The sequence below is a fragment of the Jaculus jaculus genome, chromosome 12, assembly GCF_020740685.1.
Source record: "Jaculus jaculus isolate mJacJac1 chromosome 12, mJacJac1.mat.Y.cur, whole genome shotgun sequence".
NCBI classification, from domain to species: domain Eukaryota; kingdom Metazoa; phylum Chordata; class Mammalia; order Rodentia; family Dipodidae; genus Jaculus; species Jaculus jaculus.
In genome coordinates, this window is record NC_059113.1 from 33,187,725 (window position 1) to 33,209,933 (window position 22,209).

The window sequence follows — 22,209 nt, forward strand, 5'->3', positions numbered from 1 at the left end:
TACCTCAAAAACCAAAAAAAATAAATTAATTTTAAAAATGTTAATTAGTTAATCATTTGCAAGCAGAGAGAAAAAGAGAGAGAATAGGCACTCCAAGGCCTCTAGCCCCTACAAATTGCCGGGCTCCTCCCTGGTGGGTAGGGGTGCTGAAGGAAGGACCAGGCCAGCTGGTTCCCCCCAAGGGGTTGAGGAGAAGGGTGGACTTCGGACGACCCAGAATCTCTCCTAGTCACCAGAGAAAAACCACACTGAGTCAGGAGTCTTGTGGAAGCAGGAACTCACAGAAACTCCCTTTACTGTTGTAAGCAGTTGCCTATATAATGTTGGGGACGAAGGCAGGGATTTTAGGACAGGGGAAGAGGTAAGGGCCAATAGTAAACTGTGACTATTGAAATGATAATTCCAACTCCTGCAGGCCAGAAACCATTAGGCGTCTTGCTGAGTCTGAGGCAGATCACCAAACTTTAGCTAGGCTCAGGAAGTTCCACTAGGCCTCATGCCCAGGCCTTTCAGGGCCCAACACAAATGAACTCCAGATGCATGAGCCACCCTGAGTATCTGGCTTATGTGGGTACTGGAAAATCGAACCTTAGTCCTTAGGCTTCACAGGCAAGTACCTAAACTACTATGCATCTCTCCAGTCCTGCTTCCCCCCCCCCCCCCAGGCTGACCTGGAATTCACTATGGAGTCTCAGGGTGGCCTTGAACTCATGGTGATCCTCCTACCTCTGCCTCCCAAGTGTTGGGATTAAAGGTGTGTGCCGGGCTGGAGAGACGGTTTAGTGGTTAAGCACTTGCCTGTGAAGCCTAAGGACCCCGGATCGAGGCTCGGTTCCCCAGGTCCCACGTTAGCCATATGCACAAGGGGGTGCATGCATCTGGAGTTCGTTTGCAGAGGCTGGAAGCCCTGGCGCGCCCATTCTCTCTCTCTCCCTCTATCTGTCTTTCTCTCTGTGTCTGTCGCTCTCAAATAAATAAATAAATAAATAAATAAATAAATAAATAAATAAATAAATAAATAAAAATTTTTTAAAAATGTAAGCTAAAGGTGTGTGCCACCACGCCCAGCTCTGTTTTTGTTTTAATTAATATTTTATTTATTTGCAAGCAGAGAGAGATGGGGGGAGGGGAGAATGAGTGTCCCAGGGCTTCCAGCCACTATAAATAAACTCCAGATGCACACAGCAATTTGAGCATCTATCTGGCTTTAACATGGGTACTGGGGAATCATCCAAGTAGTTAAGCTTTGCTGGCAAGTTCCTTAACCACTGAGCCATCTCTCTGGCCCTAGAATTTTTTTTTTTTTTTCAATTACAAAAGTGCATAGCAGGGGGCTGGAGAAATGGCTTAGTGGTTAAGGCATTTGCCTGCAAAGCCAAAGGACCTTGGTTTGATTCTCTAGGACCCACCTTAGCCAGATGCACAAGGTAGCACATGTGTCTGGAATTCATTTGCAATGGTTGGAGGCCCTACTGTACCCTCCCTCCCTCCCTCTCTCTCTCTCTCTCTTTTTCTGTGCATCAAATAAATAAATAAATAAATAAATTTTTGAAAAAGTGCATAGCAAGTGCTGAAGAAATGCTGGCTGAATGCATCCATCAACCACACTCACTTGTCATATAAGATCATGGCATCGTTCTGTGCCTCCTGTCCATCATACTGGCCCTTTTTGGCAGCAAGCTGAGATTGGAAGTTATCTGCTGCCAACCAGAATTGTAAGATGTTCACTGCATCTTCTTTTTCCATGTACTAGGAGGAAAAATACAAGAGAGAAAAGTGAGGCTAGAAATGGATTTCTCTCCCTATCTGGTAATATTCTGTGAACCCACAAAGACTAAAGTAGAAGATAAGCAAGAAGCAAAACAGATCATCTTCATCATCTGATACCAGCCAGCAACAATAATTTGAAATAGGTAAGATTTAAAAATACACCTTTGATAAGGGGGTAAAAAAACATTAACATGAACAAAATTAAATCTCATACAAGTAGATGCCAACTTTAGTGTACTGGAATAAAAATTACACTACTGGGTTAGTGTTTCCTCACCAGCACACGCAGTGTGCTAATCAAATTATAACTCTGACTCCTGATCACCTCCCTTATGGACAACTAGGAAAGATGCTCAAGTGCTAATTCAACCTATGCTAAAGAAAGAGAGTGCATGCTTTGCCTTTAATCTCAGCACTCGGGAGGCAGAGGTAGGAGGACCACCATAGTTTGAGACCATCGTAGAATACATAGTGAATTCCAGGTTAGCCTAGGCTAGAGCAAGACCCTACCTCGGGGGGAAGGGTGTGGAAAGCAACTACTTACATAGCTGAATTCTTGTGAAAAGGCAGAATTCAAACATCTAGGTTACTATTTTGTGAGATTGAGAATCTTCTTTTTTGTTTGTCATTGCTGGGAACTGACCCAAGGGCCTTGAAGCAAACCAAAAATCCTTTATTTATTTAATTGTTTTGGTTTTCTGAGGTAGGGTATCACTCTAGCCCAAGCTGGCCTGGATGGAATTCACTATGTAATCTCAGTGTGGCCCTGGAATGATGGTGATCCTCCTACCTCAGCCTCCCAAGTGCTGTGATTAAAGTGTGCACCACCACACTTAGTTTAAGAAATCCTTTAATAGTGTAAGAAAGCATTCTCATTCTCTGAAGCATAATAAATACTGTTACACAAAACTGTATGCTTCAAAGGGATATACTGTTTGTTTGTGTTAACAAACTTACTGTTCGATTCACTTTTCACTGGGGAATCTTTCTTTGTTTTGTTTTTCAAGGTAGGGTCTCACTCTAGCCCAAGCTGACCTAGAATTCACTATGCAATCTCAGGGAGGCCTCAAACTCATGGCGATCCTCCTACTTCTCCCTCTCCAGTGCTGGGATTAAAGGTGTAGGCTACCATGCCCGGCCTCACTGGGGAGTCTTATCAATCAGCTAAAATACAGATGAGCACAGGGGGAAAAATTGCTACTTAAAAAAAAACACACACACACACACACAAAAAACACTTTAAATTTTTACTTATTTATTTGACAGAGAGAGAGAAAGAAAGAGAAAAGTAAATGGGTGCCTCCAGCCACTGCAAATGAACTCCAAACATATGTGCCCCTTTGTGCATCTAGCTAACATGGGTCCTGGGAAATTGAAGCTGGGTCCCTTGGCTTTGTAGGCAAACGCATTAACCATTAAGCCATACCTCCAGAATCAAAATTGCTACTTTTCTTTCTCTCTTCTGAAATTTGTTCTGTACTTAGTTGTACACAGAATTAAATATCCAATTCTATAGCTTTATTTATTCATTTATCTATTTATTCTTTGGGCAGGGTTTCATGTAGTCCAGGTTGGCCTGGAATTCATTATGTAGCTAAAATGACCTTGAATTTCTAATCTTCTAGCATCTACCTCCCAAATGCTGGAGATTACAGGTATTCACCACCACTACTGGTTTATTTAGTTACCAAATCATGAATGCCACTGCAAACGAGCTCCAAACGCATGCGCCACCTTGTACATCTGGCTTATGTGGGTCCTGGGGAATTGAACCTTTGTCCTTTGGCTTTGCAGGCAGGCACCTTAAACACCAAGCAATCCTTTCCAGCCCATTTTATTTCTTTTTATTTATTTATGGGGCAGGGGGAGAATGGCATCCCAGAGCCTCTAGCCACTGCAAAGAAACTCCAGATGCATGTGCCACTATGTACATATGGCTTACGTGGATTCTGGAAAGTCAAAACTGGGTCCTTAGGCTTTGAAGGCAGGTGCCTTAACCATTAAGTTATCTTTCCAGCCCAGTTTTTCTTTTCTTTTCTTTTCTTTTCTTTTCTTTTCTTTTCTTTTCTTTCTCTCTTTCTTTTTTCAAAGTTTTCATTTTTATTTATTTATTAGAGAAAGTGGGAGGAGAGAAAGAGAGCATGCTAGGGCTTCTAGCCACTGCAAACAAACACCAGCCGCATGTGCCACCTTGTGCATCTGGTTTATGTGGGACCTGAAGAATCAAACCTGGGTCCTTAGGCTTTGCAGGCAAGTGCCTTAACCACTAAGCCATCTCTCTAACCCTAGTTTTCTTTTTAGTTGTTGTTACTATACACTAAATTTTATCTTTACTCTCAATAACATACCAGTAAACTATTCTTGCCATTAAATATAACTTATAACAATCTCTTTGGAAATGATTTGTCTCTTTCATGGCTTTTTTTGTCTTTGTTTTTTGGCTTTTCGAGGTAGGGTCTCACTCTAGCCCAGGCTGACTTGGAATTCACTATGTAGTCTCAGGGTGGCCTCAAACTCACGGTGATCCTCCTACCACTACCTCCCAAGTGCTGGGATTAAAGGCATGCGCCACCATGCCTGGCTCGTTTTTTTTGAAGTAGGGTTTCACTCTAGCTCAGGATGACCTGGAATTTACTATGTAATCTCAGGGTGGCCTCAAACTCACAGTGATCCTCCTACTTCTGCCTCCCAAGTGCTGGGATTAAAAGGCATGTGCCACCACAGCTGGCTCATGTATTATTTTTTTTTTTTACACTTGAGAGGCTGAAATGCTCTACTAGAGTATAAAAGAAAATGCAAAATTTACCTCAGAGAAATAAAAGAGGGCTGACTCACAGAAGAGAATGTCAGCAAGGTAAACAGTTCCACTGGTCAGCACTTCAATCTGGTATTTACAGAAATGGTGACTTCGTAGAAACTCACTAAAGTGCCTGCACATGGACAAAAAGGAAATATTTGAGGGGAAGACAAAGGAAAGAGCTTAACCAGGAATGACAGCCTCTTTCCAAAACATTCCTATTAATAAAATCCTAAAAGCCTAAGTCATGGCTACCTTACTTCCCATGGTGTTATTCCTGGGCACCTTTAGCTATAAATATTCTCCCCACCACTCACTGACTTTGTTTTTTTTTTTGGGGGGGGGGGTTCGAGGTAGGGTCTCACTCTAGTCCAGGTTGACCTAGAATTCACTATGGAGTCTCAGGGTGGCCTCGAACTCACGACAATCTTCCTACCTCTGCCTCCTGAATGCAGGATTAAAGGCGTGAGCCACCACGCCCAGCACCACTCACTGACTTTGTATCTTTCATCTAATATTTAACCATGCCACACCTCACATTACAGTAACCAAAGAATATGCCCTGTTATTTCTCTTATAAGGCTACAACTTCCTTCAAGGCAGGTATTTTATCTACCTGTATGCTACCTAGAGTACTGACTAAATAATAAATGAAGAATGACTACACAGACTTGATAAGGGTACAAAGCAATACTTAAAAACCTCTGGAGGTGCTTCAACAAATTAATGTGGACTCAATTACAGATCATATACTGCACAAAAAGCAAGAATATCAGAACACATACATTATGAAATTAAGACATTTTCTATTCATATACTATAGTCTTAATCATCCCAAACTGCTTCAATTAAATTAAAAGTAAAAACTTCTTTTTTGTTTTGTTTTTTGTTTTTTGAGGTAGGGTCTCACTCTGGCCCAGGCTGACCTGAATTCATTAGGGAGTCTAAGGGTGACATCAAACTCACAGTGATCCTCCTACCGGCGATCCTCCTACCTCCGCCTCCTGAGTGCTGGGATTAAAGGCATGTGCCACCATACCTGGCTAAAACTGTTATATATTTAATACGATTTATAATTAATATTTTAAAAATCCAGTAAGCAAGGATCATAAAATATGCTTATATACTATGTGAATATCTCAATTATAAAAATTTCAAAAATCTTTTGTTTTGCTAGGCATGGTGGCACATGCCTTTAATCCCAGCACTCAGGAGGCAGGGGGAGGAGGATCACTGTGAGTTCAAGGCCAGTCTGAGACTCCCTAGTGAATTCCAGGCCAGCTTGGGCTAGAGCAAGACTCTACCTCAATTAAAAAAAAGCCAGGTGTGGTGGTACATACATTTGGGAGGCAGAGGTTAAGGCCACCCTGAATTCCAGGTCAGTCTGGGCTACAGTGAGCCTCTACCACAAAAACAAAAACAACAACAACAAAACCAAACTTTTAAGCTGAGTGAAGTCCATATATAAGACCAATCACAAGATTCCAAGAATATAAAATATGAAAATATGAAACTTACTCTTGTTCCATTGCACTGAAGACTATGGCCTGCGCCAGAACGAAACAGTTGGGATCCACCTGCCCATCTTCTCCACAAATTTTTGCTGTGAAATAGTAATTAATTTACTAAAATCAAACTATTAAACCACTCTGAATTACACAGGGAAATAATAGTACAGGCATATACATGATAAAAGTAGAAATAAAGCACACACATATACATATATCACAGTTTGAGGTAGAAGAAAAAATGTCTTTTGAACCAGGCATGATGGTGCATGCCTTTAATCCCAGAACTCAGGAAGCAGAGGTAGGAGGATTGCTGTGAGTTCAAGGCCAGTGTGAGATTACATAGTGAATTCTAGGTCAGCCTGGGCTAGAGCAAGACCTTACCTGGGTAGGGTTGGGGGGGAGAGCTGGAAGATGGCTCAGTGTGTGGGGTGGTGGTGGACAGATAGTTCAGTGGGTAAAGTGATTGCCATGCAAGCATGAGGACCTGGTGTCAGTTCCCTAGCACCTGTGAAAAAGCTGGGAACAGCTGTGTGCTTGTAATCCCAGCACTGGGAAAGTGGAGACAAGAGGATCCCTATGGCTTCCTGGCCAGCTGTACAATGGGTGAGAAACAATAATCTTTTGTCTAGAAATTAGTATAGAATTATCCCAACAACACATATAGGGAACTGTTTAACAATACATGCTACAGCAAAGGCAAGGGAAATCTGATAACAGTGCTAGCAGGGTTAAATTGGTGTATCTTCTACAGGGCAACCTGACGGTTTCTAGCATAAGCTTAACACACTCTCTCTCTCTCTCTCTCTCACACACACACACACACACACACACTCTCAGAGTCTGGCGTGGTGGCACACACCATCCCAGCACTCAGGAGACAGAGGTAGGAGGATCACTGAGTTCAAGACCAGCCTAAGACTACATAGTGAATTCCAGATCAGTCTAGGCTAGAGTGAGACCCTACCTCAAAACACACACACACACACACACACACACACTTTTCATCCTATCAGACTTCAAAGGCTGCAACTAAAAGAAAAAGGAATTTATGAGATGATTTAGTGGTTAAAGAGTTTATCAAGCTGGGCACAGTGGTACACGCCTTTAATCCTAGCACTTGGGAGGTAGAGGTTGGAGGATTGCCGTGAGCTTGATGCCAGCCTGTGACTACATAGTGAATTCCAGGTCAGCCTGGGCTAGAGTGAAACACTACCTCCAAAAACAAGTTTATCGAAATGCTATTGGTAGTAAATTTACAACATAAACATAAGTAAACAAGGAACTGCTCAAATAAATTTCAGGCATTTGTAAGTGCAGACACCAGTGAGGGATTTAGTTGCAGGTTTAAAGTAGCTGGAATAAACTCACAGCCATAATGGCTAGTCTTAATCTGAGTTCATCACTTCAGAGGAGCCTTCAGGAAGCCCAACAATAACATATCTAGTTTCTTAGTCCCTTCACTTTCACTTTCTCCACGTCCACATCCCTTTTACCATACTTGGGCTGGAGACATGGCTTAGTGGTTAAGGCATTTGCCTATAAAACCAAATGACCCAGATTTGATTCCTCAGGACCCACATAAACCAGATGCACAAGGAAATGCATGTATCTAGAGTTCATTTGTGGTGGCTAAAAGCCCTGGCACACCCATTCTTCTCTGCCTCTTTCTTTCTCTCAAATAAATTAAATATATAAAAAATATTTTAAAAAATCCTTTTACCACATTTATCCATTTGACTGTGTGCCTACATCCTTATATCGTTGGCAATATTATTCTTCTTTTTCTTTTTCCTTTTAGGTTTTTTTAAGGTAGGGACTCCCTCTCACCAGTCTGACCTGGATTTCACTATGTAGTCTCAGGCTGGCCTACAACTCACAACAATCCTCCTACCTCTGACTCCCAAGTACTGGGATTAAAGGAATGCACCACCACACCCGGCTCTTGGTAATATTCTTTATTAAAAATGAGAGCTGGAAAGATGGCTCAGAGGTTAAGGCGCTTGCTGGCAAAGCCTAATGACTCTGGTTGAATCTCCCAGTACCCATATAAAGCCAGATGCACAAAATGGCACATAAATCTAGAGTTTGTTTGTAGCAGCTAGAGGCCCTAGTATGCTCATTCTCTATCTCTTTGCTTCCAAATAAATAAAATTTAAAATGAAATGAGGAACTTTAACTCAAGTATTTTCCTTAGTTCTATGAGCTGCTCTAACAAATTAATAAACCCAAGAAGGATGCATGAAAACCCCAATTTACAGACCATTTATCAGTAGGGCAGGCCCCAATTTATGCTTGGAAGGGAGCAATCTTGTGGAATCAAGCCCTGAAGCTGTGGGATCAGATGGATCTCCAGGTGAACAGTGACAGAACTCAACTGACATAGCAGCCAGCCAACTGCTATCTGCTGAAGAATAATCTGCAGAACCGTTCTGGGGTCACAGATATGTTCCAGGAGTCAGATTACACTAGGAGAAACTGTGTTTTTTCCTGTATCCTTACAACAGCACATCTTTTTTCTCAAACACCCAACATCTACTCTCTTGGCTGAGGAGTTTGCTTCCCACTTTCCTGAAAAATCAGAAGTAATGGTAGAATGTATCTTCATCATCTTACTCAACCTGCATTTTTGCCCACCATCATATGCATTTTCCATCACAACCAAACAACGGTCTCGTTCTTATCTCAACAACCTTTGATTTAAGTGCTGAAACCTATTCTCAAGACTACAAGTATCTCCTCTCTGCCACATATCTTTTGCTTCACTGATACCTTATTCTCATCAGCTAGCTACCCTTATTCATATCAGATGCCTACACTGAACACCATACACCTGCCCTTCTGTATGCTTCAATACACCTTACATGGCTGTAATACAGTTCACTTTAAAAATAAAATTAGGGGCTGGAGAGATGGCTTAGCGGTTAAGCGCTTGCCTATGAAGCCTAAGGACCCCGGTTCGAGGCTCAGTTCCCCAGGTCCCACGTTAGCCAGATGCACAAGGGGGCGCACGCATCTGGAGTTCGTTTGCAGAGGCTGGAAGCCCTGGCGTGCCCATTCTCTCTCTCTCCCTCTCTCTGTCTTTCTCTCTGTGTCTGTCGCTCTCAAATAAATAAAAAATTTTAAAAAAAGGCGTGTGCCTTTTTTTATAAAAATAAAAATAAAAATAAAATTAGGGGAGCTGGGCGTGGTGGTACACACCTTTAATCTCAGCACTCAGGAGGCATGTAGGAGGACTGCTGAGTTAGAGGCCAGTCTGAGACTACATAGTGAATTCCAGGTCAGCCTGGGCTACGACAAGACTTTAGCTCAAATAAATAAATAAATAATAAGTAATAAATAAATAAATAAAAAAAATCAAGCCCAGCTGGGTGTGGTGGTGCACACCACTGATCCCAGAACTTAGGAGGTAAAGGTAGAAGGATTGCTGTGAGATCAAGGCCAGCCTAGAACTACACAGGGAGACTACCTCAAAAATAAATAAATAAATAAATACATAAAGGGCTAGCGACATAGGTCAGTGGCTAAAGATGCTTGCTTATAAAGTGTGACAGACTGGGTTCAATTCCCCAGTACCACATTTAAAGCCATACATGGCACATGTGTGTGGAGTTTGAAACAAAATCTCATATTGATCACAGAGTTTGCCAGACTAAGTGGCCCTGTAGCTTCTGGCAAATTCTGCTGTCTGACTCCCTACTCACCCAAAGTCATGGCTGGAATTACAAACAAGGCCACAGTGTCCACCTTTTAATGTAGGTGTTGGGGTTCTAAACATGGGCACTCATCATGTTTACACAGCAAGTACTTTATTCACTGAGCCATCTGCAGCCCATAGCAATATTAAAATATTTCATTTATAAGAGTAGACAGAGCCAGGCATGGTGGTGCATGCCTTTAATCCCAGCACTTGGAAGGCAGAGGTAGGAGAACTGCTATGAGCTCGAGGTCAACCTGGGCTAGAGTGAGACCCTACTGTGAAAAACCAAAGAGTAGACAGAAAATAAGCCAAGATTCAGAAGAATGAGCTGGAGAGATGGGAATAAGATTCTAGGAAGAAATCTTATTTAAAGCCACAAAGGTAATTAACACTGTAAAACGCACAATATACACAGGATGGAAATGTATTTTCTTAATCACTAAATGTTATCAACCTGATCCTTCAAAAGATTTCTTTCTCTCATGAGATTATGTCATTAATTTGACAAATTTTAAGCAAAGGACTCTATATGGCAACAAAAATATCCGTATGATACATATATGTGCATCTATATACATATATATATGTAAAAAAAAGTAATGTTAGGGGTATGGGCATGGCTCAGTGGTTAAGGTGCTTGCCTACAATGACTAACATCCAGGGTTCGACTATCCAGTACCCACATGAAGGCAGGTGCAGAAAGTGGTGCAAGCATCTGGAGTTCATTTGTAGTGGCTGCAGGCCCTAGTGCACCCATTCTCTTTCTCTCCCTTTGAAAATAAATAAACTATAAAAAATAAATAACTTTTTCTAAAGAGTTTAAGTAAGCTGGACATGGTGGCACTTTAGCCCAACACTTGGGAGGCTGAAATAAGAAGCTCATCATAAGTGTCAAGGCAAGCCTGGGTTAAAGAGTGAGTTCCAGGTCAGCTTGGTGTATAGTAGGACCCTACTTCAAAAGAAAACAGAAACAAACAAACAAACAAAAAAAGGCTTTACTTCCTATCCTAGACCATTTATCTATCCATCAGTCCAGATTCTAAAAATCCTCAAATAGCTAATTCAAATCAGCTGAGCCACTGTGGCTATATTAAGAAAAATTGGAACTCTGAAGATGGCAGTGTCAAATTCTTACCTAGAAACTGAATAACTCAAAATCCCACAATAGTAACAGTTAACAAAACTGGGTGAAACAGTACCTCACAAACATAAAGACATAGAAAAATGGTCAATGGCCACTAGAGCATGTCTTCTGGGTATGCACAGAGTAAAGGGAAAATAGGAACACAACAGATGGATCCCAGCATGGTCAACAGCTGCTGAACTGGGCAGTAAGCTTGGGGGGAGGGGTTTAAGAACTGCAGCTGAACGGGACAGAGTCCTGTTTTCTCCACCTTTGGAAGAAGACTAGACCTGGAAGATTCTGTTAAGAGGAGAATAACTTCCTTTTTTTGTTTAAAAAAAAAAAAAAAAAACACCTAAATTTCTAATACATAAAATGCCAAACATGGGCTGGAGACATGGCTTTGCGGTTAAGACATGGCTTTTGCCTGCAAAGCCACAGGACCCAGGTTCGATTCCTTCAAGACCCATGTAAGCCAGATGCACAAGGTAGCGCAAGCATCTGGAGTTCAGTTACAGTGGCTGGAGGCCCTGATGCACCCATTCTCTCTTTCTTTTTTTTTTATTTTTTTAAATTTTTATTAACATTTTCCATGCTTAAAAAAAAATATCCCATGGTAATTCCCTCCCTCCCCACCCCCACACTTTCCCATTTGAAACTCCATTCTCCATCATATTACCTCCCCATTACAATCATTGTAATTACATATATACAATATCAACCTATTAAGTATCCTCCTCCCTTCCTTTCTCTTCCCTTTATGTCTCCTTTTTAACTTACTGGCCTCTGCTACCAAGTATTTTCCTTCTCACGCAGAAGCCCAATCACCTGTAGCTAGGATCCACATATGAGAGAGAACATGTGGCGCTTGGCTTTCTGGGGCTGGGTTACCTCACTTAGTATAATCCTTTCCAGGTCCATCCATTTTTCTGCAAATTTAATAACTTCATTTTTTCTTTACCGCTGAATAGAACTCCATTGTATAAATGTGCCACATCTTCATTATCCACTCATCAGTTGAGGGACATCTAGGCTGGTTCCATTTCCCAGCAATTATAAATTGAGCAGCAATAAACATGGTAGAGCACGTACTTCTAAGGAAATGAGATGAGTCCTTTGGATATATGCCTAGGAGTGCTATAGCTGGGTCATATGGTAGATCAATCTTTAGCTGTTTTAGGAACCTCCACACTGTTTTTTTTCCACAATGGCTGATCCAGATTGCATTCCCACCAGCAGTGTAGAAGGGTTTCTCTTTTTCCGCATCCTCGCCAACATTTATGATCATTTGTTTTCATGGTGGCCAATTTGACAGGAATGAGATGGAATCTCAACGTGGTTTTAATCTGCATTTCCCTGATGATTAGTGATGTAGAACATTTTTTTAGATGCTTATATGCCATTCGTATTTCTTCCTTTGAGAATGCTCTAGCTCCATAGCCCATTTTTTGATTGGCTTGTTTGAATCCTTATTATTTAACTTTTTGAGTTCTTTGTATATCCTAGATATTAATCCTCTATCAGATGTATAGCTGGCGAAGATTTTTTCCCATTCTGTAGATTGCCTCTTTGCTTTTTTCACTGTCCTTTCCAGTGCAAAAATCTTTGTAATTTCATGAGGTCTCAGTGATTAATCTGTGGTTTTATTGCCTGAGCAACTGGGGTTGTATTCAGAAAGTCTTTGCCAAGACCAATATGTTGAAGGGTTTCCCCTACTTTTTCCTCTAGCAGTTTTAGAGTTTCCGGTCTGGTGTTAAGGTCTTTAATCCATTTGGACTTACTTCTTGTGCATGGAGAGATAGAAGGATCTATTTTCATCCTTCTACAGATACATATCCAGTTTTCCCAACACCATTTGCTGAAGAGGCTGTCTTTTCTCCAAGGAGTAATTTTGGCATTTTTATCGAATATCAGGTGGCTATAGCTACCTGGACTTACATCTGGGTCCTCTATTCTGTTCCACTGATCTACATGTCTGTTTTTGTGCCAGTACCATGCTGTTTTTGTTACTATGGCTCTGTAGTATAGGTTAAAATCAGGTATGGTGATACCACCAGCCTCTTTTTTGTTGCTCAGTATTATTTTAGATATTCGAGGTTTTTGTGATTCCAAATGAATTTTTGGATTGTTTTTTTCTATTTCCATGAAGAAAGCCTTTGGAATTTTGATAGGGATTGCATTAAATCTGTAGATTGCTTTAGGTAAGATTGCCATTTTCACAATATTGGTTCTTCCAATCCAGGAAAAAGGGATGTTTCTCCACTTTCTAGTGTCTTCTGTAATTTCTTGCATGAGTGTTTTAAAGTTCTCATTGTAGAGATTCTTTACTTCCTTGGTTAGGTTTATTCCAAGGTACTTTATTTTTTTTGATGCAATTGTGAATGGGAGTGATTCTCTGATTTCATCCTCTGTGTGTTTTTTGTTAGCATATATGAAGGCTATTGATTTCTGTGTATTTATTTTGTATCCTGCTACATTGCTGTAGGTTTTGATCAGCTCTAACAGTTTGCTAGTAGAGTCTTTAGGGTACTTTATGTATAGAATCATGTCATCTGCAAATAATGATAACTTGATCTCTTCCTTTCCAATTTGTATCCTTTTTATGTGTGTCTCTTGCCTTATTGTATGGCTAAGACTTCCAAAACTATATTAAATAAGAGTGGGGACAGTGGACACCCTTGTCTTGTTCCTGATTTTAGTGGAAAAGCTTCCAGTTTTTCCCCATTTAGTAATATGTTGGCTGTAGGCTTGTCATAAATAGCCTTTATTATACTGAGATATGTTCCTTCTATTCCCAGTCTCTGTAGGACTTTTATCATGAAGGGATGTTGGATTTTGTTGAATGCTTTCTCTGCGTCTAATGAGATGATCATGTGATTTTTGTCCTTCAACCCATTTATGTAATGTATTAATTACATTTATAGATTTGCATATGTTGAACCATCCCTGCATCTCTGGGATAAACCCTACTTGGTCAGGGTGAATGATCTTTTTGATATACTCTTGTATTCTGCTTGCCAATATTTTGTTGAGAATCTCTCTCTCTTTGTCAAATGCATAAAAATAAAATATATATTTTTTAAAAATACCAAACTTAGGCTGGAGAGATGGTTCAGTGGTTATGGCATCACCCTGAGACTCCATATGAATTTCAGGTCAGGCTGGACAAGAGTGGAACCCTACCTCAAAGAGGGGTGGGGGTCGCAGGAGGAAAAAAAAATAGATATTTATATTTGCAAACAGACTATGAAAGGAACCATCATGTTCCATGTTCATAAAAAATTCTCCTAGGGCTGGAGAGATGGCTCAGCAGTTAAAAGTGAATCTGGGGCTGCAAAAGGATAGCTTAGCATTTAAAACTGAGTTGAGCACTGAAGACATAGCTTAGTGGTTAAGGCTCTTCCCTGCAAAGCCTAATGACCCAGGTTCAGTTCCCCAGGACCCACGTAAGTCATATGCACAGGTAGCACATGCATCCAGAGTTCATTTAAGTGGCCAAGGGCCTTGGCATGCCCATTCTCTGTATATCTGCCTTTCTCTTTCTCTCTCAAATAAATAAAAAAAAATTTGAAGGCTGCACTCAGTAGGCAGAAGTAGGAGGATCACCATGAGTTCAAGGCTACCTTGAGACTACACAGTGAATTCCAGGTTAGCCTAGGTTAAGATGAAACCCTATTTCGAAAAACCTATTCGTTCATTCATTCATTCATGTTCTCTCCCTCTCTGCTTCTAAATAAGTTAATAAAAAGTGAAAAATAGCCAGGCACGGTGGTGCACAACTTTAATCCCAGGACTTGAGAAGCAGAGGAAGGAGGATTATCTTGAGCTCAAGGCCACCCTGAGACAACATAGTGAATTCCAGGTCAGCATGGACTAGATTGATATTCAACCTTGAAAATAAAAATAAATAAAAAATTAACTAAAAATAAAAAATATTCTTCTAGTTGGGCTAGAGAGATGGCTCAACAGTTAAAGGTACTTGCTTGTAGGGGCTGGAGAGATGGCTTAGCGGTTAAGCGCTTGCCTGTGAAGCCTAAGGACCCTGGTTCGAGGCTCGGTTCCCCAGGTCCCACATTAGCCAGATGCACAAGGGGGCGCACGTGTCTGGAGTTCGTTTGGAGAGGCTGGAAGCCCTGGCGCGCCCATTCTCTCTCTCTCCCTCTATCTGTCTTTCTGTGTCTGTCACTCTCAAATAAATAAATAAATAATTTAAAAAAAAAAAAAGGTACTTGCTTGTAAAACCTGACAGCTTAGGTTCAATTTCCCAGTACCCATATAAAGCCAGATGCACAAAGTAGCACATGGATCTGGAGTTTCTTTGCACATCAAGAGGACCTGGTGTGCCCAATCCCTCCTTCCCCAACTCTCTGTGCTATATAGGCTGCAGAGATGGCTTAGCAGTTAAGGTGTATGCCTACGAAGCCTAAGGACCCAGTGGGTATGATTCTCCTAGTCCCACATAAGCCGGTAGCACCAGACATCAGGAGTTTATTTGCAGTGGCTGGGGGCCCTGGTGCTCCCATTCTCTCTCCCTCCCTCTCTGTCTCTAATAAATAAATCTTTTTAAAAAAAATTTAAAAATTCTCCTGGTCAATACCTAAAACTGATCAGTTTTTATTTTGTCCCCAGAGTTTTAAGCACTACTTACCTATGATATCATTTCTCATTGCTTCTGTAATTGGAATTGGTTTAGCAGCATCTGGAGATATATATTTGGTAAAAGTGTTCACTGCATCTTGTTCTATACCTGCAAGAGAAGAAGAGGACAACTTCAAAACCAGAAAGAAACCTGGATCACTAAAATGGATTATGTTCATGAGTAGCAGATTTTATTTGCTGTGTGATGCTTATATATAACATAAAATAAAATAAAAAATTAAAAAAAATTATGGGCAGGGCACGGTGGCACACGCCTTTAATCACAGCACTTGGGAGGCAGAGATGGGAGATCACCATGAGTTTGAGGCCACTTTGAGGTTACATAGTGAATTCCAGGTCAGCCTGGACTAGAGTGAAACCATAGCTTGAAAATAAATAGATAATAAATTTTGGGCTGGGTGTGATAGTGCATGCCTTTAATCCCCTAGCACTTGGGAGGCAGAGGTAGGAGTATCACCATGAGTTAGAGGCCACCCTGAGACTAACATATCAAATTCCAGGTCAGCCTGGTATAGAGCAATACTCTAATTCAAAAACAAAAAACAGAAGAAAAGGAAGAAATTTCAGGAGCTAGAGAGAAGGCTTAGCAGTTGAAGTGTTTGCCTGTAAAGCCAAAGGATCCCAGTTTGATTCTCCAGGACCCACGTAAGCCAGATGCACAAGGGGCACATGCATCTGGAGTTTGTCTGTCTTGGCTGGATGCCCTGGCATGCCCATTCTCCCCGCCTAAATAAATAAATAAATAAAATAAAAACATACATATATAACTGGTCTCTAATCCCAGCATTCAGGAAGAAGAGGTAGAAGGATCACCATGAATTGGAGGCCAGCCTGAGACCACACAGTGAATTCCAGGTGAGCCTAGGCCAAAGAGAGACACTACCTCATAAAACTAAAAAATAATAACTGGGCTGGAGAGATGGCTTAGTGGTTTAGACACTTGCCCTCAAAGCCTAAGGACCCAGGTTCAATTCCCCAGAACCGACATAAACCAGATACACTAGGTGGCGCATGCATCTGAAGGTCATTTGGAGTGGCTGGAGGCCCTGAACTGCTCATTCTCTGTTGCTCTATCTGCTTCTGACAAATAAATAATAAATAAATAAAATTTAAAAAAATAAGTAACTTGCCACTATAAGCTGCCTTTTCATTGTCTGGTTCATGAAACAGTAAAGCTTTATGTGGGCTAGAGAGATGGCTTAGCAGTTTAAGGGTTCTATCTGCAAAGCCAAAGGACCCAAGTTTGATTTTCTAAGACCTAAGTAAGCCAGATGCACAAGGTGGCGCATGCATCTGGAGTTTGTTTACAGTGGCTAGAGGCCCTGGTGTGCCCATTCCTCGCTCTCTGTCTGCCAGTTTCTCTCTCTCAAATAAATTAAATAAACTTTAAAAAAAGTTTTACGTACCATCTTTAATCCCAGCACTTGGGAGGCAGAGGTAGGAGGATCACTGTGAGTCCAAGGGCACCCTGAGACTCCATAGTGAATTCCAGGTCAGCCTGAGCTAGAGAGAGATCCTACCTTGGAAGACCAAAGAATAAAATAAGATTAAAAAAAAAAAAAAAGGTGGGTATGGTGGCAGAGGTGGATCACTGTGAGTTCGAGGCCAACCTGAGACTACCAGGTCACCCTGGGCTACACTGAGATCCTACCTCCAGGGGAAAAAAAAAAAAAAGTGAAGTCCTGGGTTCAGTTCCCAGTCCACAAAAAAAAAAAAAAAAAGAAAAGAAAAGAAAGAAAAAGGAAAAAGAAACTATTCTTTTTTTTAAATTTTTGGGGGGTTTATTTTTATTTACTTATTTGAGAGGGACAGACAGAGAAAGAGGCAGAGAGAGAGAGAATGAGTGCGCCATGGCCTCTAGCCACTGCAGACGAATTCCAGATGCATGCGCCCCCTTGTGCATCTGGCTAACGTGGGACCTGGGGAATGGAGCCTCGAACCGGGGTCCTTAGACTTCACAGGCAAGTGCTTAACCGCTAAGCCATCTCTCCAGCCCAAGAAAAAAGAAAAAGAAACTATTCTTCTACATTGTCACCCAGACCCAGTGTCAACAACATGATGTTGGTTTCACAGGCATGCAGAATGTAAGAGTTACAGGCTCAGGGAGGTGTCCTCTGAGATTTCAAAGGGAACACTGAGCAGTCAGGCAAATTGTAACAAGGTCTGAATTCCAGCTGACAGCCAGAACGGGTGATACGTGAAGCTGTGAAGTTGTTGCTTAAGCTTAAGAGGAGACTCCCGTCCCTAGGCCAGGTGTGGTGGTGCACGCCTTTGACTGCGGCACTTGGGAGGCAGAGGTAGAGGACTGCTGTGAGGCCAGCTGGAACTACAGATGGAGTACCAGGTCAGCCTGGGCTACAGTAAAACTCTACCTTAAAAAAAAAAAAAAAAGTGAAAAACAATGAAACTCTAGGATGTGGGAGATGAGAAGATCTGTCACTCCTGGCAAGACCCACAGGGTAACATGTGGAGCCAACTAGGCCACATGAGCCACAAATAGCAAAGCCTTCCAGAAAGAGTTGACAAAGCCAGGAGGAGCTCACATAACAATGTAGTAAGCCTCAGATGCCAGACATAAACTCCATGATTTAATGTTTGCCTTGCTGTGTTTTGGAAGTCTTTTTTATTTAAATACTTTTATTTATTTGCAAAAGAAAGAGGCAAATAGAGAGAGAAATAGAGAATGGGGATGCAGGGCTTCCAGCCACTGCAAACAAATTCCAGATGGATGTGCTACCTTGTGCATCTGGTTTACACCAGCCCTGGGGAATTGACCCTGGGTATTTTGGCTTTGCAGGCAACCACCTAAACAACTAAGCCATCTCTCCAGCCCCTCATCCCTTTTAAAATGGGAAATGTTCCCTTAGTGTCATGTAACTTTTTAGGATTTTACAGGGGCTCGCAGCTCAGAATTGCTCTAAAGAGACTCTGAACTTCAGACTACTGAACAATGATGGATACGAAGAACTGGGCTGGACAGATGGCTCAGCAGTTAAGGCCAAAGGACCCAGGTTCCATTCCCCAGTACCATGGGAGCCAGATACACAAGGTGATACATGTGTCTGGAATTCATTTCCAGTGGCTAGAGGGCCTGGCGTACCCATTCTCTCTCTCTCTAATAAACAAATAAATAAAATTAAAAAAAAAAAAAAAAGACTATGGGCCAGGCGCACGCCTTTAATCTGAGTACATGGGGGCAGAGGTAGGAGGACTGCCATGAGTTCGAGGCCACCCTGAGACAACAAAGAGTGTTCCAGGTCAGCCTGGGCTAGAGTGAGACCCTACCTTGAAAAACCAAAACCCAAAAATAAATAAATAAATAAAAATCCAACTGATAAAATAAATGAAACAGTCATATTAATGAGAATCCCAGAAGGTGGTAATTTAAAAGAAAGAAGAGTGTGAAATTTCTAAACTAAATGCTTGGTTTCTAATTCTAGCTTTAGCCCTAGCCCTCACTTATTATACAACCTAAGAAAGTAATTTAACCTTTTTTTCCCCCCAGGTGGGGTTTCACTCTAGTCCAGGCTGACCTGGGACTCACTATGTAGTCTCAGGGTGGCCTTGAATTCATGGCGATCCTCCTTCCTGTGCCTCCTGAGTTCTGGGATTAAAGATGTGCACCACTATGCGTGGCTGTAACTTAACCTTTCGAAGCCATGGTTTTTTCATGGTTAAAATGGAAAGCTACTTCATATAATATTGTAACAATTAAATGAAATTTAAATATAAACATATACAGATTTCAATGTCTCTTAGCAATGTCTTTTTTCAATGTCTTCTTTCCCAGCAATTTTTTTGGAGGGAAGGTTCGAGGTAGGGTCTCATTCTAGCCCAGGCTGACCTAGAATTCACTATGTAGTCTCAGGGTAGCCTCAAACTCAAGACAATTTTCCTATCTCTGCCTCCCATGTGCTAGGATTAAAAGTGTGAAACATCACACCCAGCGCAATTTGTGTGTGTGTGTGTGTGTGTGTGTGTGTGAAAAGTGTGAAACATCACACCCGGTGCAATTTGTATATGTGTGTGTGTGTGACAGAGAGAAAGAGAAAATGGGTGCACCAGGCCTCTGGCCATTGCAAACCAACTCTAGATGCATGTGCCCACTTGTGCACTTGACTTACAAGAGTACTGGGTAATTTAAACTTGGTCCTTAGGTTTCGTAGGCAAGTGTCTTCACCACTAAGCTCTCTCTCCAGCTGACAATTTTTTTTTAAATAAAAAATTTTAAGACTGGGCATGGTGGTGCCAGCCTGAGACTACAGAGTGAATTCCAGGTTAGCCTAAAGTGAAACCCTACCTGGAAAAAACAAAAAACAAAAAAATTGGGGCAGGCTGGAAATAAGTCTATGTTAAATTGGTTTCGGGAGATGTCTTAGCAGTTAAGGCCCTGCATGCAAAGCCAAAGGAACCAGGCTCGAATTCCCAGAGACCATGTAAGCCAGATGCACAATGTGGCACATGGATCTGGAGTTCGTTTGCAGAGGCTAGAGGCCCTGATGTGCCCATTCTCTATCTCTCTCCCTCTGCTTCTCTACCTCCTCTCTCTCTCAAATAATAAATATAAAAATCTTTAAAAAAAAAAAATTGGTTTAATTCCCAAGTGTGTGAAAGGAAAAGCAGGACACTGACCCTGCATCCTGTCAATTCTGCTAATGAAATTCTATGAGGATGCAATAACTCTAAGAACCCCTCCGGCTCCTCCCTGTATAGTCATCTCATTCGCCTAGACTCTCCAAGTCCTCCTATGTCTGTAAGCAATGAGAGAAGAAAAGACACCATTCCTCGTCTCAAATTCAACTTTCTGATGAGGGGAGTGGTATTACATACTTACTTTTCATTAGTTTTCCTGATAATTCTTTCAGTGGAGATGAGGGACTATTTCTACTGGCTACTGTAAGTCTGGAAGAGGGTTCTTGGGTGTCCATGGAAACGTGATGAGTACCTGCTCTGACCATTTCAAGATGGAGAGAATGAGTACTGTCACATTCCTGGGAAAGCAGCAAGTGATTCTGAATAGTAGTTCTATTATTCAGGTCAACTCCTTCTGATTGAGTTACAAGAAATTGGGCTGAGCTAGAATCCTCCAATCTCTTATCAAGAGACTCCGTTACAAAAGATGTTTCACGCTTTGTAGATGGAGAGACAGGCTCAGCCAGTGAGCTCTGCTTCACTGTGTTTAGACTGTGTGCTCTTATTCGGGACCAAGTTGTAGAATGAAAACTTTCAGCTTCTAGCCAAAATTTAACTAAATGTTCCATTCTCCGAAGTTCCATGAATTGAATGAAATACGGGAGGACAACAGTGTCGTGTAAGACTTGTTCAAGGGTCTTTGAAAGACTTGATTTGGTCTCTTGAGTTTGGTAGTCCAGACAAGATCTGCCTAAAATACAAAACCAACACAGCAGTTAAGCAACAACAGATTTCAGATCAAAAGATTTAACAACCTCACCAGGCGTGGTGTCACACACTTTAATCCCAGCACTTGGGAAGCAGAGGTAGGAGGATCACCATGAGTTCCAGGCCACCCTGGGACTACATAGTTAATTCCAGGTCAGCATGGGCCAGAGGAAGACCCTACCTCAAAAAAATCAAAAAAAAAAAAAAAAAAAAAAAAAAGAAAAAGAAAGAAAAAAAAACAAAAATAACAACCTCTAGCAACACCTTTAGCACTTTAAGAACAGGTCTTCAGTAGTTTACTTTCTAGCAATTAAAATGAGAAGAGAATCAGATATACTATGATTTTAGTTTCTAAACAAAGAAAAAAATTGTCTAAAATTTAATTATTAAATTATTAGTTGGGTGTGATAGTGTAAACCTTTAATCCCAGCATCCATTCTCTCTAATAAATAAAAGTAAAATATTTTAACAAGAAAAATTAACAACAAAAAAAAGATAGTCACTTACTTACCCAAGTCCCCAAAATGAGCAGCCTCCATGTGGCTTGGCTGCTTCTTAAGCGTTGCTGTCCTGCTACTTGAAAAGCAGTCCATGTTGGCAGAAATGGCATTGATTGCAACATGACTTGGTCCTGCAGCCTCCAGCAAGGCATGATTTTTAGGGCTTTTTTGTGGGGAATGTGTAGATATTGAAGCTATAATTTTTCAAAAGAAAATGTTAAAAATTAAACCCAATTTGATAACCTAAAACTCATTACTATAGATTTTGAGAAAACTTTTAAAATTAAATTTCCTAGCCGGGTGTGGTGACGTACACTTTTAATCCCAGCACTCAAGAGGCAGAGGTAGGAGGATCACTGAGTTCAAGGTCACCCTGAGACTACATAGTGAATTCAGGTCATCCTGAGCTAGAGTGAAACCCTACCTCAAAAAAACAAAAAACAAAAAAAATTCCTAAAACTTCACTTTTTTCTTGAGGTAGGGTCTTGCCCTATCCCAGGCTGACCTGGGACTCACTATGCAATCTCAGGGTGGTCTCAACCTCACAATGATCCCCTACTGAGGCCTCCTGAGTGCTGGGATTAAAGGTGTGCACCACCATGCCCGGCACACAACTTCACACACTCTCTCTCTCTCTCTCTCTCTCACACACACACACACACACACAAATAAGCCAAGTGTGGAGGATCACCACTATGCCCAGCAAATTTCACTTTGTTTTGGTTTTTGCAAGGTAGGGTCTCACTTTACCC

At 41.4% G+C, this 22,209-nt stretch overlaps 1 protein-coding gene across 2 annotated transcripts in view; it reads right to left on the reverse strand.

The window, feature by feature from the left end:
- The window catches only part of Akap10 (A-kinase anchoring protein 10), a 91,619-nt gene that overhangs the window by 37,789 nt on the left and 31,621 nt on the right, over positions 1-22,209 (reverse strand). For both annotated transcript variants that reach the window (XM_045131676.1, XM_045131677.1), the window contains 6 exons: positions 21,469-21,651; positions 20,392-20,940; positions 15,547-15,645; positions 6,086-6,170; positions 4,577-4,700; positions 1,613-1,749 (listed from right to left, as the gene is read on the reverse strand). In XM_045131676.1, the coding sequence (XP_044987611.1) occupies positions 1,613-1,749; positions 4,577-4,700; positions 6,086-6,170; positions 15,547-15,645; positions 20,392-20,940; positions 21,469-21,651 (1,177 nt within the window). The remainder of the gene's footprint in view (positions 1-1,612; positions 1,750-4,576; positions 4,701-6,085; positions 6,171-15,546; positions 15,646-20,391; positions 20,941-21,468; positions 21,652-22,209) is intronic.